The 16159-nt window shown below is 50.9% G+C and overlaps 1 protein-coding gene across 1 annotated transcript in view; it reads left to right on the top strand.

Annotated features, from left to right (window-relative positions):
* Positions 1-16159, top strand: part of LOC115079823 (dihydropyrimidinase-related protein 3-like) — a 55280-nt gene that overhangs the window by 14867 nt on the left and 24254 nt on the right. Inside the window, 2 exon segments of the mRNA XM_029583706.1 lie at positions 13254-13342; positions 14991-15175. Coding sequence (XP_029439566.1) covers positions 13254-13342; positions 14991-15175 — 274 coding nt within the window.

Raw genomic sequence — 16159 nt, 5'->3', positions numbered from 1 at the left:
GAATGCATGCTAACGGCATTCAAAGGAGGCGATTAGCTAATGATAGGCAATGCAGGGAGCTGCGCTACTGCTAGTGCGGGTCATGTTCAGGGCACAAGCGCCGACTCGGGGGCCTATGTCGGCGTCCGAGCGTCCTGAAAACCACCTAGCTGAGCGCCCAAACGGCAGATTTTTCTGCCACGAACAGAAGAGCACGAGCGGCCTGATAAGCGCCCCGCTGAACGCCTATTTCGGCTTCAGCGTGGCCAGCTTAGCAAAGCGCTTTTCACTGCAACCGAGGTAGGCGCTTCCCTGGGCGGACAGATACACGGCCAGAAGAGCGGCAAGATTGTTGTGAATTAGCATCCATGAAAATATTTGCCCTGTTTTCTGCAGCACAGTTATTTGAAATACTAACAAATACTTTCCAGGGTCCTACTTTCACTTAATAGGGAGACCCGTTCGCTCGCTTTTATGCGTGGATTATCGGCGCGGGTTTTGAGCGGGGATGAGGCCACACTTAGGTGCATGCATTTTTCCGTATTTCTGCGCGCAAGTCATTTGCATCATTTATTATTTTCCATCCCGCAGAAGCGGCAGCTTCAGCCGTGAGCGGTGATCAAAACCCGCGCCCCGTATCGAGCTCCTGTTTTGCCGCGGGTCTTATCGCATCGACCCCCTATGAATGCATGAATAAGAGCGATAGGGGGCTGGTGGATTGCGGAGAGGTACAGGAAAGCCGCTTCCGCCCCCATGCTCACCCCAGAAATCGGAATGGGACGGGATCATCCCCTGCCCTGGCCTCGATCCCAAGGAGGAGCCTTGTGGATTCTTATTTTCTGGCCTTTGCAGTGCTTGGCGCTCGGTTTTCTCCAGTTGCTTGAATTTCTGGGAATAAAAAAAAAAAAGCAAACAAACCTACAGGCACTCACGCCCGCTCCGGTTCACCCCCCCGAGAGCCTTTGCAAGCAAAAGAAAGAACGAAGTATTTTGGCAAAGACCAACGATTCCGCCAGAGCTGCAGTCATAACAACGTGGGCGTGGACCTCCTCAAGCTTTGCAAAAAGCGCAGGAGAAACAGATTTGCAAACAATACCCCACTGTCCCCTCGCTCGTTCTCCTCTTATATTAAACTTCATTGCAGCGGAGGAAATCGTTTTATTCCTTGGGGGGGGATCCCGCTGCAGTGCGAGCAAAAATGGCCAGTGTTAGTCAACGATAGACACGGGAAACGTGCCTCGCTTTTGGCCTTAAAATACCCAAAGTTCCCGGGCTTCCTGGGTTTCTTTCAAACCAGAAAACGTTAGGTTTGCATTGCTTATTCGGCGGCGCCGGCGCCCTCTGGCGGCGGCGCGGGGGACGGCGCGGCGCTTGGCTGCAGCCAAGGGCGAGCGAGGGGAGGGGAGGGGAGGGGGTGAGGCTGCAGCCGCTGGATGAATAGAGAAAGGGAAGGAGGAGCCGCCGCCGCCGCCGCCGCAGGATCTGCCCGCCCGCTCCTGACTCGCACGGTCCCAGCTGGCGCTCGCAAACAGGGATTTACTATTGTCTTAGAAACCGGAGCGGGGGTGGGGAGGTGAAGAAAAAAAAAAAAGATAAAAGACAGAAGCGCCTCGGCCCCCACCCCCCTCCTTCCCCTCCCCCTTCTTCTTCACCTCCGGCTGGCGATTCCGCGAGGAGGAAGGGCGCAGGGTCCGGCTCGTCCGCAGCCATGTCCTCTGGCATATCCTACCAAGGCAAGAAGAACATCCCCCGGATAACCGTGAGTATTTCCCCGGCGCAAGGAGAGCCATGTTTAGCGCGTTATTCCGAAGGCGTGGCGCCTGCTGGACCTCCTTAGGCGTAGAGCATTCGGTGCGCGTAATATCAAAAATGCTGCAGTGCCGCGCTATAACCCCACCCGGATACTCTGGTAGATGTCATCGGGTTGGCAACAAACGGTCGGAGTCTTATTATTTCCCCCCCCCCCTCCGTTTTTGGGACTGGTACCCATAGGGGGGGGGGGGGGGTGGAGGGCTCTTCTGCTCATCTGGATCCTGTCGCTGCCGCCAGACTCTGCGGCGGCGGCGGCGGCGGCGGCGGGGGGGGGGGTGACCACGCCGGGATCCGGGCAGATCCTGCACACGGTCGGCGGCTGCTCGTTTCCTCCTCGGGGGCCCTTCGCTGCCTGCTGGGGTGGGATCCCCCCAGGAGAGCGAATGGCTGGGAGAGGTCATGGTTAGTGGTGGCGGAGCAGAGGATGGGATTCTGGGCAGTACTGGATGGCAGGACCCCCTGCAGTCCCTGGTACCGATTTGATACCCTGGGGGGGAGTGCCCTGCAGTGCATGGCAGTGGAGGTGGGCAGCCTCCTCCTGCCGGGCTGCTTTGAGAGTCGGCAGCTGGGCTTTGTCTCTGTTGAATTCAATTAGACCTTTGTGGACTGTGGTGTGTAAGGGGGGGGGGGGGAGGTTGTTGGTGGCTTCTCCATCTTTGCAAATCAGACAAAGGCAGCATAAACTGCAGAGACTGAAAGGGGCTTGGAGATTTACTGCTTACAGCTCACAAAGCCTTCCCTCCCTCTTTTGGAGGGGCTAGCATTCTTGTATTTTCCCTTGAATGCCCAGTGAGTGAATATTTAAAACACATTTTAGTTTAAAGCTGCGCCTTTGGCTGCTTTAATGTTGCTGCAACCTTATCTGAGATAAGTGATGAATTAAAATGTGTTTTTTCTTGTGGTGGGAGAGCATATGCTTTATGGAGGAAGTGTGTGTGTGCATTAGATTATGTGGCTGCAGTTTGCAGAGATGCACCTGATCTGGTTTGAGTTAAGCTGAGACAGTCCGTATGCCTGTCCAGCTTCCATAAACTTCTCCTGGAACCTGCCAGATGTGGTGCTGAGCACCAGCTTCTAGTAAAGAGCGGATACCGGCACAGTACCGAACTTTGCTTGGCTGTATTTCCAGCCTCTGTGCAGTCCCGGGCATGGCATGTTACCATCAGGGCCTTCCCCATTCACTGGATTCCAGCCCCCCCCCCCCCAGCAAAATGTGCATCTGAATGTGAGAGCTTTTGTCTGGCCTCTTTTGTGTGCATTTCTGCAGACCCTACAGCTCCTTCTACACCTTTCGTAGCTCCTTCATCTGACAATGGTTGTCTAGAACTAACCTGGTAATGGGCAGGGGTTTATTTTTAAAGTACTGTTTGTTTTCTACATAAACCAGGAACGGGGGAGTCTTGGTGTGCACTTCCAGGATGTCGACAGTACGCTGCCACACCCAGTCCCTGCTGCACCGCAGCTCTCTTCAGCAGGGCTGGTCAGGCCTGGCCCGCTGCCAGGCCCTGATTTGTTCTGTGCAGATTATAACCGAAAACCAATCCCGCCGAAGCACCTGCTGCTACAGGGAAGGCAGCCCCCCTCCCCCTGCCCTGGCTTGGGAGGCCGGGATTAGCAAAGTGTCCGTCTTCCGACCTGTGCCGCTCTCAGTACAGGCTGGGGGAGGGGGGGAGACTGTGTCCCTTGTAATGAGGACATGCCACACCCACAGCACTGCAGAATTCCCACGCACCAAACAAGTCCATGTAACCCGCAGGAGGAAGCATCAGAAATTCACTGCAAGTGTTTACTGTCAGCATGGGGCAGAAACTGGCCAGAGGGAGCCTGGGGCTAAATTATGAGTCCGTGTCCCTGCACACGGACACGCTCTCTGGATGTGTGGTGCACAGACACACAAACACCATTACTCTTTCTCCACTTGCCAGCAGACTCCAACCCTGCCGGTGCCACGGCTGGGTAGCCTGCCCCTCCCTCCACCCCCTCCTCGGAGTGTTTTTCCTAGATGGCACTCTGCTGAGCGTGGCTTCCCAGCTCCTTGTCCTTCCACGGCTCAGACGGTGAGGCTCGGGCCACCCCATCTCCCCGCTGCTGCATTCGTGGCTGTGTTTCTGCACGTGGCAAGTTTGCACCAAGTCCAGTGGCTTCTAATGGAGCAGTTCTCAGGGAAGCCACTAGCAGTGTTTTGGGCCTTTTTTTTTTTGGCTTAGATTGAAATATTCGGCAGGTTTCTGGCAGCTGTTCACAGGCAAGAAATAGCTCATGGGTCAGGTCTTGCCCTGACAAGGGGCAGCAGAATCCTTTTTTTTTTGTCTTTCAATTAACATCCCACATCCCACTGAGGGGAAAAGCTGTCGGCAGAAGAGACCCTGCCTGGATAAGTCCAGTCATTTAATTATTGACATTGCTAATCCAGTGTCATGAAGCGAGGAGCGCCTGCCACGCACAGAGCTCTCCCTCACAGGAACTGCACCTTTTAAAAAAAAAAAAAATGTAATTAAAAAAAAAATGCATCTTTAAAAAAAAAAAAAAAATCCCTCGCCTATCGCTTCATCCACAAATTTCCAGCCGACAGGGGGAACAGCGGAAGGAGGCAGCCCTGCCCCTGCTGGCACCCCATGACTACGGTTACTGTTGGAAGGTGGCATATGGGAACCTCTGCTTCGTCTTAAAGCATCAGCGGCAGGGCCTGCCCAGGCCACGCCCGCTGAAGCCGGCTGCTGATTGGCCAGCGCCAAGGTTCCATCTTCTAATATCACACAATGCTCTCCGGAGCCTGCAGCTGATTGGCTGGCACTGACAGGCCATGTACCATGATGCTTGCTCTTGCGCGCACGCTCTCCTCCAAAACAATAGGGAATTAATTTTGATGTGATCCGTTATTGGTGCGTCCAGCCTAGAGTGACCAGAGAGCTCCGTTCCATTATGCACAGTCCTCCCCCTACCACTGGCTCACCTGGGTATCTGCTCATCTTCTTCTAACCTCTCCTTGCATTGTTCTGAGGTTTTGGATCACAGCTCAGGGGGGAGAGGAGGGAGCAGGTTCTGCCTCATTGTAAAGAATGTCCCAGTTGTTCCAGAGCAGATCCCGGAGACAGGCAGAGAGGGCTCTCGGCTGACACTGAAGGGTTACGTATGTTGTCCCTCTATAGTCCTCCCCAGCCTGGCTGTTACCCTGCTCCCTCCCCCTGCACCACATCTGGACAGCATGCAAACTCCTATCTGAGCCCTTCGGCTCTAGTGGGAGAGATGAGATCATTTGGCACCTAAATGGGCAGAAGCTGCTGCAGGACCCTCGTAATTCATTTTGCAAGTCTCGGGCACCCGACCGCCCCCTCTGCTGTGACGCAGCGATCAGAAACCAAGGCCTCCGTCCCCACTAAATCTCACCCCTTCCTGCTTCCAGCAGCGTGGCTTTGTGACTCGCACAGGTTTTATATTGTTTTAATTACTTCCTTCTGCTAAAGCCTTTGCTTCAGTTTGTAGCAAATTCAGGTCTTTAGAATTCTCTTTCTAAGTGCTTGGATGTGCCCTTTGGCTAAGACAGAGAAGCCAGTACGTGGTTGCAGTGAAAGAGCTCCCTGGCCTTAAGAGCTTACAGGGTACGGGGTCGGGCGGATGTTGTTCACAGTAAGACACCTGTTCCAGTTTGCTCTGTTCGCAGAGAGCCTCAGTGAGCTGCAGGAACAAGTTGGCACCATTGGACGTCCCTCTGCTGTCCTGTCTGAGAAGCAGGAGGCTGTGCCCAGCTGCTCCGAGCTCACAGTGCCTGCTCCCTGTTGTCACGGTGTGTCCGAGCTCACAGTGCCTGCTCCCTGTTGTCACGGTGTGTCCGAGGTCACAATGCCTGCTTCCTGTGTAAGGATGACTCTGTCTGGGCAGGCCACTGTTAATGGGAAAGGACCACTCTCCCGGGGTGAAGCTTGCATAACCGGGCTACCAGCCGCCTCGTCCTCTCTTCGGCTCTACCCCCTGGCCTTTTGGGAAGCTGGGGGATCCCGCGGGGTCTGTCAGGGACCCTACATGTAGGCCTTAAGGTCTCAAAACAGCTGCGACCCTGGACAGAGCCAGGATGGTAGGGCGAAGATTTAATTCAAGACAAATCTTAGAAGCCCTTACTTTCCGGGAGAATGGGGTAGGTGGATTGATTATTTCATTCCTAGCGATGGATGTTCCAGCAAAATTAGAGCAAATGCCTGTGTTCCAGCCCGCGAGCGGGGGCTCCGCTATGGCATCTGCTAGGTGATGGAGTGGCTTTGTCAGAAACAAATCCTTGTTGTGACTTGCTGCGGCTTCTGCCTTATGTCTACACGCCGGGAGAGCAATTTTCGAACCCCCTTTTTACATGAGTAAACCTCGATGCAGCCACTGGGGGGGGTCTACATTTCATACTGCAGGACTGATTTATCAAGGGGGTGTTTCCCCAATCTGTGACTATGGGGAGAAACATTTCATAATAAGATAATGCGAGGTCCTTATTCAAAATAACTCTGAAGTTAGCCAGCTAATTGAATATTTGGGCACTTATTAACCAGCTAGAATTTAGCCAGCTAAGTTAGGGGCATTCCAGGAGTGTAACTGGGAGGAATTGAGTTAGCTTGCTAAGCCTGGTCTGATCAAAGAGCTGTCCTAAAGTTAGTCGGATAACTTTAAGATAGCTGGCTATAGTCAATAATGCAGTTGTTGTGTTTGTGGCATTGTGGAGCCTTGGTCGCGGTGGAGATGACGCCGCCCACGGGGAGCGGCCCCCATGGGGAACCACTGCGATAGGCTGAACTCAGACACAGTATGGATAGAGGCTTTATTGTACTGCTGTAGATAGATGGTAAAGCAGGAAGGTAAGGCACTGATCCAAGAAGTGCCAGAACGTTCAACAGGCTCAGATGTGAAGTCTCACCCAGATGTTTCACGAGAGGCGGAAGCCCGCAGTGCGGGTAACGTCGCAGCTGGTGGGTGGAGCTGGGGCACTGGATCGTAGAGGTACTCGCAGGAATGATGGCGTCTCCGTGATGGTGGAAGGTCCGTGGTGCAGGATATCATGGCCGGTAGGCCCTCGAGGAGCGAGCACCCGATAGTCCGATATCCTGAAATGTAGAAGGGAGAGAAAGACCCCCGAGGAGCAGTTGTCTAGTTAGAGAGGACCCCGAAGGGTAGTTGGAAGCGAGAGACCCCCGAGGAGCGGGTATCTTGAGCTTCTACTGGAGCGAGGCCCTTGGAGTAAAGCAGCGTCTAAGCGTGCAGCTTAGAGCGGTCAGAGTAGCTTAAACCGAAGTCCTTGCTAAGTCAAGGTGGTAGCGGAGGCGGAGGCTTGTTATACCCAGAGGTACTGATGTCATGCACAGGGGCCGCCCCCGAGGTTCCCGCCATGACAAGTATTTGAGCGTAGGAGCTGTGCGCGCTCGTGCCCTAGGAGGACACGGGAGTGGTCATGGCGGATGGGGACGCCCATGCTTGTTTGGAAACGCCGAGGCACTCTCCACCGGAGGCAGCCATCTTGCCCAAAGAGAGAGAAAGGGGAGAAAAAGAGGTAAGGCAGAGCGGTCGCAGCCGTCTGCGACCGACGTTCGCAACAGCAGTTTCACTACTGAATATACCTCCAAATGTAGCTGGATAAGTTTATCTGCCTAACCTTGCTAGCTGGACTGTCTGAATATGGACCTCTGCAGCTTTTGTCACCACGTGCTTAGTGTGCGAGATTGGAGAGCCAGCTGTGTACTGCATGTTCAGTGCGGAGCTGCAAGTGCCCTGCTGCATTTCAGATTCAAAGTATAATAACCAACCCTTCTCTGCGGCCACCCTCTTTTCAAAGATATAAAGAATATTCCTTTTCGGAAGCTACTCCCTGAATTTTTGAAGTTACAAAACCTTACCCTCTCAGGCCGATGCTTGGCCAAGCGCACGGCTTATTCTCAAAAATGAACCCCTGCCCCGGACCAGGTGTCAATTCTTGAGGAGCCACTAAAATTAACAGAAAAGCAGAGAATACGTCTTTTCTGTTAGCTTTAGGAGAACGGGGAAAAAAAAATATTAAAAAAAAAAAAAATAATGTCGCGGGCGGTCAGGTTAGGAAACGGATGCTTGTTTTCCTATCCCGCACTGACCGCCACCTCTCCTGGGTGCCCGATGCCGAGGAGGCACTAGGGTCGCACGGTTCCCCCTAGTGCCTCCTTTTTGCCCCGGCAGCCCGGGAGAGGGGGATCGGTGCATGTTAGCAGAGCGAGTGCCCGTTCTACGCGCGCCCATATTGATACCCAAATTCAGTCCTCGGTGACCCTAAACAAGCGAGGGCTACAGGCAGGACTGGTTTTCAAGATGCCCATAATGAATATTCATCAAGTTAATTTGCATACGTAAAAGTTTAAGAACACGGCTAATTAGCGTATTTTGGCTACCCTGCAGCCCTCCAGGACTGGCGTGAAGAGTCCCCGCATGAAATGGATCTGGGTCTCAGGGTAACTGAAATATGTTTTCCCATTGAATGAATATTCATTGTGGAAAGTCAGAAAACCAGGTTGGTTCTCGGGGAGACTGAAGGAGAGGAGTTGAGACCCTCAGAAGTTGAGCAGGACTCTGAGGTGGCTCATGTCATGCAAGACAGGTTCACCCTGGGGCCTTAGATGGACAATAAGACAGGGAACCGAGCTTTCGCCATTTTTTGCTGCAGGTGGACTATGGCTTTTTCCTTTTTTTGCTGTTGCACACCCCTAGTTGTAAGGCATGCCTGGGAAGAAGTCGGCTTGCAGAGTTTTATTACAGCGCAGGTTCCCTTGAGGACGTCATCAGATGCCCAGTTACAGCACAGGAGGCGCTAGATCAGAGGTCAGACCCATGGCTCGCCCACCGTCCTGCTATGCTGTGAGGCTCCCTTTGGCTCTCAGTCCCACTTATCGTTTGCAGTGTTCAAATACATTAATTTGTTTGCAGCCTGACATCAGCTGGTCATCGACACCCTCTGCCATGTTCCTGGATGTGGGATTTCAGCTCCAAAACAGCTCAGCCTATTTTTTAAACAAAACAAACTTTATTGATAAACTAAACAAGTAATTTGACAATAGCTAGTCTTCATGTGATCTCAGATATCTTTTTTTTTTTTTTAACTGGAGTGTAACTTGTTACTAGTAGATATAAAACATTTAACATATTGAATAACTGAGCTAATACTTTGAGCATGTTAACATTCACTATGATGGTATCATATACATTGTATTTAAAATCAATTAAATACCTATTGCGTGACAGGTAATGCAAATTATTTGTGCACTTCACATAGTAATGTAGACAGTGCCAGGTCATCACCAACCCGCCAGGACTGACTTAGTAGTGTCTGCAAAAGCAATAACTTGTTGGTACCAACCCAGCTATTCCATGGCCTATGGTGACCCAAGATTATACTACGTATTGTAGGTTTGCATTCTTCATATTCCTCGATGTAGTCACAGAGCAAGTTCTGCATCGTGGAGCATGTGCTAGGCCCTGATGGGACATCGCTTCCCCCTGGGAGCATGAGGTGATTTCTGGCAGCAGGGGAGCTTCCGAGCGTCGTAGCTGGCTCCCCATGGGTCAGGAGGTCTGCACGGGCCGTAGGGTCTTCATCTGCCATCGGGAAGGCCCTTGTTCTTCACTGAAGCTTTTGGGGGCTGTTGTGATTGCTCTAGGGTTTCAGCTTGTTTTGACTGATTTTAATGTTTCTCCTGACTTGTTTAGGTTCTTGTGCATGTTTAATATTAGAATATTTCTAGCTGTAAGTGGATGTGAAGATTGTGCTTAGCTTGCATTATATTCTTTGTTGCGGGCTAGCAAGACGGAAATAAATAAATTAAATGTTCTATGTGTCTAGAAGCAGTTGCACTCGAAGGCTGGCAGCTAAGCTGTGTTCTTAGCCGTGTGGCCCCAGGGCCGGATTTAACATTTTGGTGCCCATTGGCAGGGAGGTCAGGTGGTGCCCCTAGGCAGCTGCACCATGCATGGCCCTAGAGTTGGCTCCTCTTTAGACCCTAGGGACTTGCCTGTCTTTGCCTATAATTGGATGAGCTATGTCACTGTGCCTTTGGTAAGTCCAGGGTGGTGGGGACTCGCACAACAGGTAAAGGGTTGGCTGGAGGCATTGGCCTGCTAGAGTGACGTCCCTGTGGGAGAGTTTCCCCCTCAAATGCTCCAGGTGCCTGCAGCCCATCCTCACGTCTTGTCTGGCTGCTCTCGAGACGATCCTAAATACCACATGGTGCCATGAGTGGTGGCTGGGGAGGAGAGAGAGGGAAGGTGTGACCAGCACACCTAGCTGGTGAAAAAAAAGATGATTTTCACCATAGGAAAGCAAACCTGCCCATGCTGAGATAAGTCCTGCAGAGGGATGAGGTCTCCAACTTTGTCTGTAGTGCGTGAGATTCACTCTTCCACAATCCCAAAGCAGAACCTAACATTTTAATTTCTTGCCCGCCTTCCTGCTCATGTGCTCAGGGTGTGGCACAGCAAACACAGAGAAAGAAAACAGTGGTAATCCAAACAACACACCCCAGACAGAGCCAGGATGCTGTCTTTGGGGAAGAGTTTCAGGAATGAAGCTGGAGGGGACGTGACACCCACTGATTCCAGTAAATGGTATTTTTTAGGGAGTCAGAGTCGGGTCAATAAAGAGATGTGCAGCACCGTTTAAGGCAGGAGCCCCAAGTCTGCAGCGCTTATGATAGATAAGCAGGTAACAATGCAATTAAAAATATTCCAGTTACAACATAATTAAACATAAGGGAGTTAGTTTTTTTTTTTTTCTGACAGATTATTTTTACTGTCTTTTCAGCTTCCTGCTCAATCAGAAGTAGCCCACGCTGGGTTGCAGGCAATGTTCCCTCTATCTTTTGAAAGGCTGCATGAGCAAACATTTTCTTTTGTGTAGCTTTTTAAAGCTGAGTTCAGATTTGTGTGCTGTAATCCAGTGGAATGGAAATAATATTGGAATGCTTGTGTGTGCTATGCTTTGCTGTGTGTGTGTGTGAGGTTCGTGACCTGGGTGTGTGCACACAGCTTACAGGAAACAGTGGTTGCAGGGCAATGAGTCTTCATTTCCAACTAGCTGCAAATGTTTATATCCCTCTCCCAACTCAGCCCGGCCATCGCAGTGAGGGTGTTTAGCCAGGGGCCACACGCCGTGTCTGGCTCACTCGGGAACCCGGCAAACGTGGACCCCAAGTCTGGCCACTGGGTGTCACCATTGTGCAATGACTGGGATTCCCTTTTCCCCTGCTGAGGGCTGTGAATCCTGCCTCGGCAGTTTCCCCAGCCCTGGCCAGCCTGGGGATCAGAAGCCAGGCCCGGGAATGGAACCCAGGTCTCCCTGCATGGCAGTGCACAGCCCTGCTGCTAAGCCACTGGGCAGCATGTTGTTGTTTTACGCTGCTTGTTTTTTGATTATGAGTGTTTTTATGTAATTTGCCATATCATTAAAGCAGTGGAAAGCTCCTGTAGATTCCCCGCAGGCTGTGATCCTGTTTGTGAAACTCCTCCAGAGATGCTGGGTGTGAGCTTTGGAGGCCGTGCAGGATCTGTCTTCAGTGATGGACAGCATTGTCCTCGGACAGTTACTTTTGTCGTTCCGATTATTGAGAGAGCAGGTGTCCCTGCTGGCCAGGAATCCTGCTAATGATGGCAGCGGCTCTTCCGAGCTGTAAAAATTTCAGGCTATTCGATTTTTCTAAGTGCTCATCTCCGTGTGTGCCAATTCTGAAAATGGCCCTCAGAATGGTACAGAGTGGTGGTCTCTCGCCTTGTTTCCAGTTAGTGTTAATTACAACCCCAGTGAAGAAGAAAGCCGCGGCAGTGGATGAACACAGGCGGAGCGCAGTTGTGAATTTTTTTCCCCGAGGTTTTTATAATTGTAATGGGTTGTACTGGAAATTGTACTGGGGGATGATTTGATTTGCACTGAGCAGGGTTTCAGTCCTTGGGGAAAAAGCAGAATATAAGATCCAAATAGAAAATAAATACACTAACCGTGCCCGCCTCTGCTGGCGGGCGGAATCACAGTCTTGCCTAGGACGAGGAGCTTCTAGCCAGGGAGAGCTCTTTGGGGTGGGCGCAGGGTTGGATTTAAGATTATGATGCCCCCTAGGTAGAATGCGGTGTGGGGGGGAGGGGACAGTCCCAGTTTTTGGGTGCCCTCAGGATTTGGCTCCCGAGATACTTGCCTGTGCCTGAATCCAGCCTTGCCTGTTCCCTGATCTGTGCCTGCTTTATTTCATCAGGGGAGGGGGTGCGTCCTGTGATACATTTGCAAACCTCCCCCCCCCCCTTTTAAATTGTCTCCTCCTTGAAGGATTAAAAGTTGGCTCAAGCGTGAGCCAGATCTGCTGTCCTGGGCTGAACAAGGGAAGTTTGCAGGATGAGTTTTGGTTGCTTTCCAGGTTCGGAGCCAGAATGTGCTTTTGCTCTTACTGTTTTCCGCCTTTCCCGGGCTTGGTTGGTTGCTGTGGATTTCTTGACTGGATGAGCAGGTCTTTGGGGAGAGCCCTCAGGGGGATTCCTGGCTGCCAGATGGAGTTTGCAGTCACCATGACAATGAGTTTTCCAGGTCTCAGCCCTCCCAGGCTGGGGGGGGGGGGGGGAGGGGAGGAGATGGTGGGAGTGGGCCTGTGGTGCTGCTAGGATGCTCTGTCCTAAAGCAGCCGCCAGCCAGTGCCGCTGAGATGTACTGACCCATGTGGCACCAGCAGGTTGAGAGCCCCCCTCCGCTGTGGCTTCTGGCGCTTTGTAGCAGAAGCCCGGTGGCTGTGAAGCAGCTGCGTCAGGATAAAGCAAGTCACAGATGTCGGTGGAGAAATCTGGGTCACTTGGATTTATGGGTGGGAATAAGACACACAAAAAGAGGTTGAATTAGCACGTCTGAAATTTTGTGAGCAACAGCTCCAGTCGTCTTGGTTTCAACCCTGGCTACTCCCTGTCCGCTCATCTTTTGCATGTATTCATAATTCAGTCGTCTTAAAAACTTTGTTTATCTGACCTGCAGTAATCTCACATTTACTTACTGCCTGGATTTGAAAGGGCTGTCCGGCATTTAAGTCAACGAATCTTAAGGAGTTGCCAGGGGGGAAATTTAAATATCAATAGGTGAGCAGTTTATAGAAGGATGTGATTATCCAGGGAAAAGTTGGGAGAGAAACACACGTCTTCTGTAAAAGTAGCAATCTTGGGGAATGGAGGTAAAATCACAAAACAATATGTGGATAAGTGCAGCGTTCTGGAATATTTTAACTGATCTGTGCTTTGTCTCTGTTTCTTATTGAATGGTGAATGTTTAGCTGGAATCCACTTAGCATTGTTTCTGTGATAGGCGGGATATAAAAAATATATTATTATTAATAATAGTGGCCATGGCATGGAGCTCATGGTCCCAGGATATTGGCTTTAGGTAGCCGTGGCTGTGGAATAGCGTAAGCCTATCAGTAACTCCCTGACCTTTGTTCTTTTGTCTGCAGAGTGACCGCCTCCTTGTGAAGGGAGGTAGAATAGTCAACGATGACCAATCCTTTTTCGCCGACCTCTACATGGAAGATGGGCTCATAAAGTAAGTGCCGACGCCGTTGTCGGGGCCTTGGTGCTGAACGATCACGGGGTGGTTGCTGGCGACTGTTACCTCGGGGAATGGTGGCTACAGTCCAGTTGCCCTGGCGTAAGCCAGCCTGTAACTGACCCCTGACTGAGGGTCCTTTGCAGACGAGACTTGCAGAGAGCTGCTGTTCGTTTATTGTTTGTATTTTAGCTTTTTGTTGTTTATATACTTTTATGAATGTTTTTATTGGAAGCCTTTTTGGACATGAGATGACGAGGCCTGTGCATTTTATAAATAAAGCCAGCATTCGAGTAGGGTCTGTAATGTTTTCAGTAGGAAGGGAGACCGGGCGGGCCTTGTACTCGTCCTTCTGTTTCTGATGTGGTCTAGTATTTTGTACACGAGCTATGTGGAGAGGCAAAGTCTGGACTGCGGATGTCAGGGAGGTGGGTCACTGGGGGGAGGCAGACAGCCTGGGAGCCTATGGGAGATTGGGGCTGTCTGAATATTTGTGATTTGCTATGTTGCAGGGATTGCAATTAGGTTCAGGAAGAAGGCCAGAGGAATCCCTGGCACAGACTAACTAAATCCGGCATTTCTACCATATATATATGTAAAGCTCGTTTGGAAGAGAATATATTATGTGCTGAAGGATTTTTTGCAGAAACACAGGCTTTACATAATATGTATTTATTTAAAATATATTTTGTTGGAGCAGAACCACTAGGCCTCCCTCGCTACCCCAAGAAGAAAAAGATAGGACCCAAATTGATGAGAATAAAAATATAGCTGGGATTTATCACCGTGGAATTCAGACGGGGAAGGGCTTGCGTGAACTCGCAGCCACCTTCTGCAGTGCATTATACAGAGAGAGAGAGAGACCTTTTCAGTTCTCATAAGACTGTGTGTGCAATAACTTTGCAGCAGGACTTGTAAACTGTCCGAATCCATAACCTCCAGTGAGGATACTGTGCAATGGTATTGATAAGAGGGAAGTCTTTCTGGACAGAGAGGATGGTGGATGCATGGAACAGTCTCCCACTGTAACCTCCCAGCACCCTGGTATGGCCCTACAGCTGCTCTATTCCCTATCTGGCTGTCGTGGCACGGCTGCACCACTGCCTATACCGGGCTGTCCAAAAGTTAGCTGAATAAGTCAGGGTTCCTCAAATCCCAGCCCCCGCCTCATGCAGCCACTTGGGTTTTCAGGATATCCCTAATACGCATGTGAAATATTTGCATACATAGGAGCTATAGCATGCAAATAAATCTCATGCATATTCATTAGAGTTATCACGAAAACCAACTGGCTGAGGGGGCTCCAAGGACCTGTTTGAGCATCCTTGGAATAACTTATCCCAATTATGCCTCCACCCCGCCCACCAGCTAACTATTTAGTCAGATGACTAGTTATCCAGCTAAGTGGCGGCCACTGATCCGGAGCATATATTAGCCAGCTCAGTGGTGCTGAATATGGACCTCCAAGCGTTCTTATTCCTGTGGCCAGGATCCCACCACTGCAGCTGTTTTGTGCTGAAGGCTGTTGCCTAGAGCCGCCACAGACTGAAAAGTTGGTGCAGTACTGAGGAAGGGGTTTAAGCCAAAGAAAGGGTGGGAAATCCCCCCCCCCCTGAGTCCAGCTGTCAGTCTCGTTTTGTTTTAGGCAAATTGGAGACAATCTGATCGTTCCTGGAGGGGTGAAGATCATTGAGGCGAATGGGAAGATGGTGATCCCAGGAGGCATTGACGTTCACACTCATCTCCAGATGCCCTACAGAGGCATGACAACTGTGGATGACTTCTTCCAGGGCACCAAGGCAGCCCTAGCTGGGGGAACTACCATGATAAGTAAGTGTGGGGGCGGAAGGAGTGAAGGGATTCAGAAATACAGGTGATAAAAATATTTACATGAGGTCTTCAACCACGAGTGAGTGAGGCTGGTAGTAACTCTCCAAGCCAACCTAAAGTGAAAAAAACAGTGGTATATTGGCATCTCCTTGGATAAATCAGTGTCTTCTCAATGTTGTGCAATTCGTGCTTCTTAAGGTCTTCTCTTGTTTGCAGTATCCGTGCAGTGCTTGTGCTGTATGTGGTGTTTTGCACGGTGAACTAAGTGAACAGTGATTTCCTCTGCAGTGTCCAATCTGAGTAATTAAAGAATCATAATAAGCAAAAGCCATCTTGGAAATACTCAGAGTTTGTAATTGCAGGAGCCTCTCTTCCCCCCCCCCCCCCCCCCCCCCAGGTTCAGCTGGTCTCCTGGAGGGGTCTGGGTGGGGTGAGGCGCCATGACCCAGCAGAGCCTGATGCATTCTGGGACTAGGAATGTGACAGCCATGCTGGCATAGTTTCCAGCCTTGCACAGTATTTTCACCATGACACCCGGCCATGCTCCAAGGTCCTTCTCATTGCAGGAAATCGCCAGCATGACGTGTGCTTGGAATTTTACCAGTAGTGTTGGTAGGGGTTTGCGAAGAATTCTGCTTCACACTTTCCTCTCTCCCCACCCCCAACCAATCTCTACATGCCACTTCTCATTCCTGAGTCCTCTATTCCTTTCTGTCCTGCAATTCCCAGAATTTTAGTGGTACACTAACATTTTCTTTCTCTGTTGGTGCCAGTGATAGTGCATGTGGGTCTTTAGGGACTAGTCTTCCGTTTTTGTGAACAGCCTCTGAATGACATGCCCAGACTGTGATGGCAGTGGAGGTTGGCGTGGGTATTATACGTTGCTCGCCATCGCTGCAGTTCGCATTTCCCCCTGCCCGCTGCTTTAGCTAAAACTCATGGACTCTGGCCGAAGAGCCGGTATTTGGGGGGGGGGGGGGGGTT

Source organism: Rhinatrema bivittatum, chromosome 18, assembly GCF_901001135.1.
Source record: "Rhinatrema bivittatum chromosome 18, aRhiBiv1.1, whole genome shotgun sequence".
In the NCBI taxonomy this organism is placed as follows: domain Eukaryota; kingdom Metazoa; phylum Chordata; class Amphibia; order Gymnophiona; family Rhinatrematidae; genus Rhinatrema; species Rhinatrema bivittatum.
Note: the sequence above shows the minus strand (reverse complement) of the source record. Positions and strands in the feature narration are given on the sequence as shown.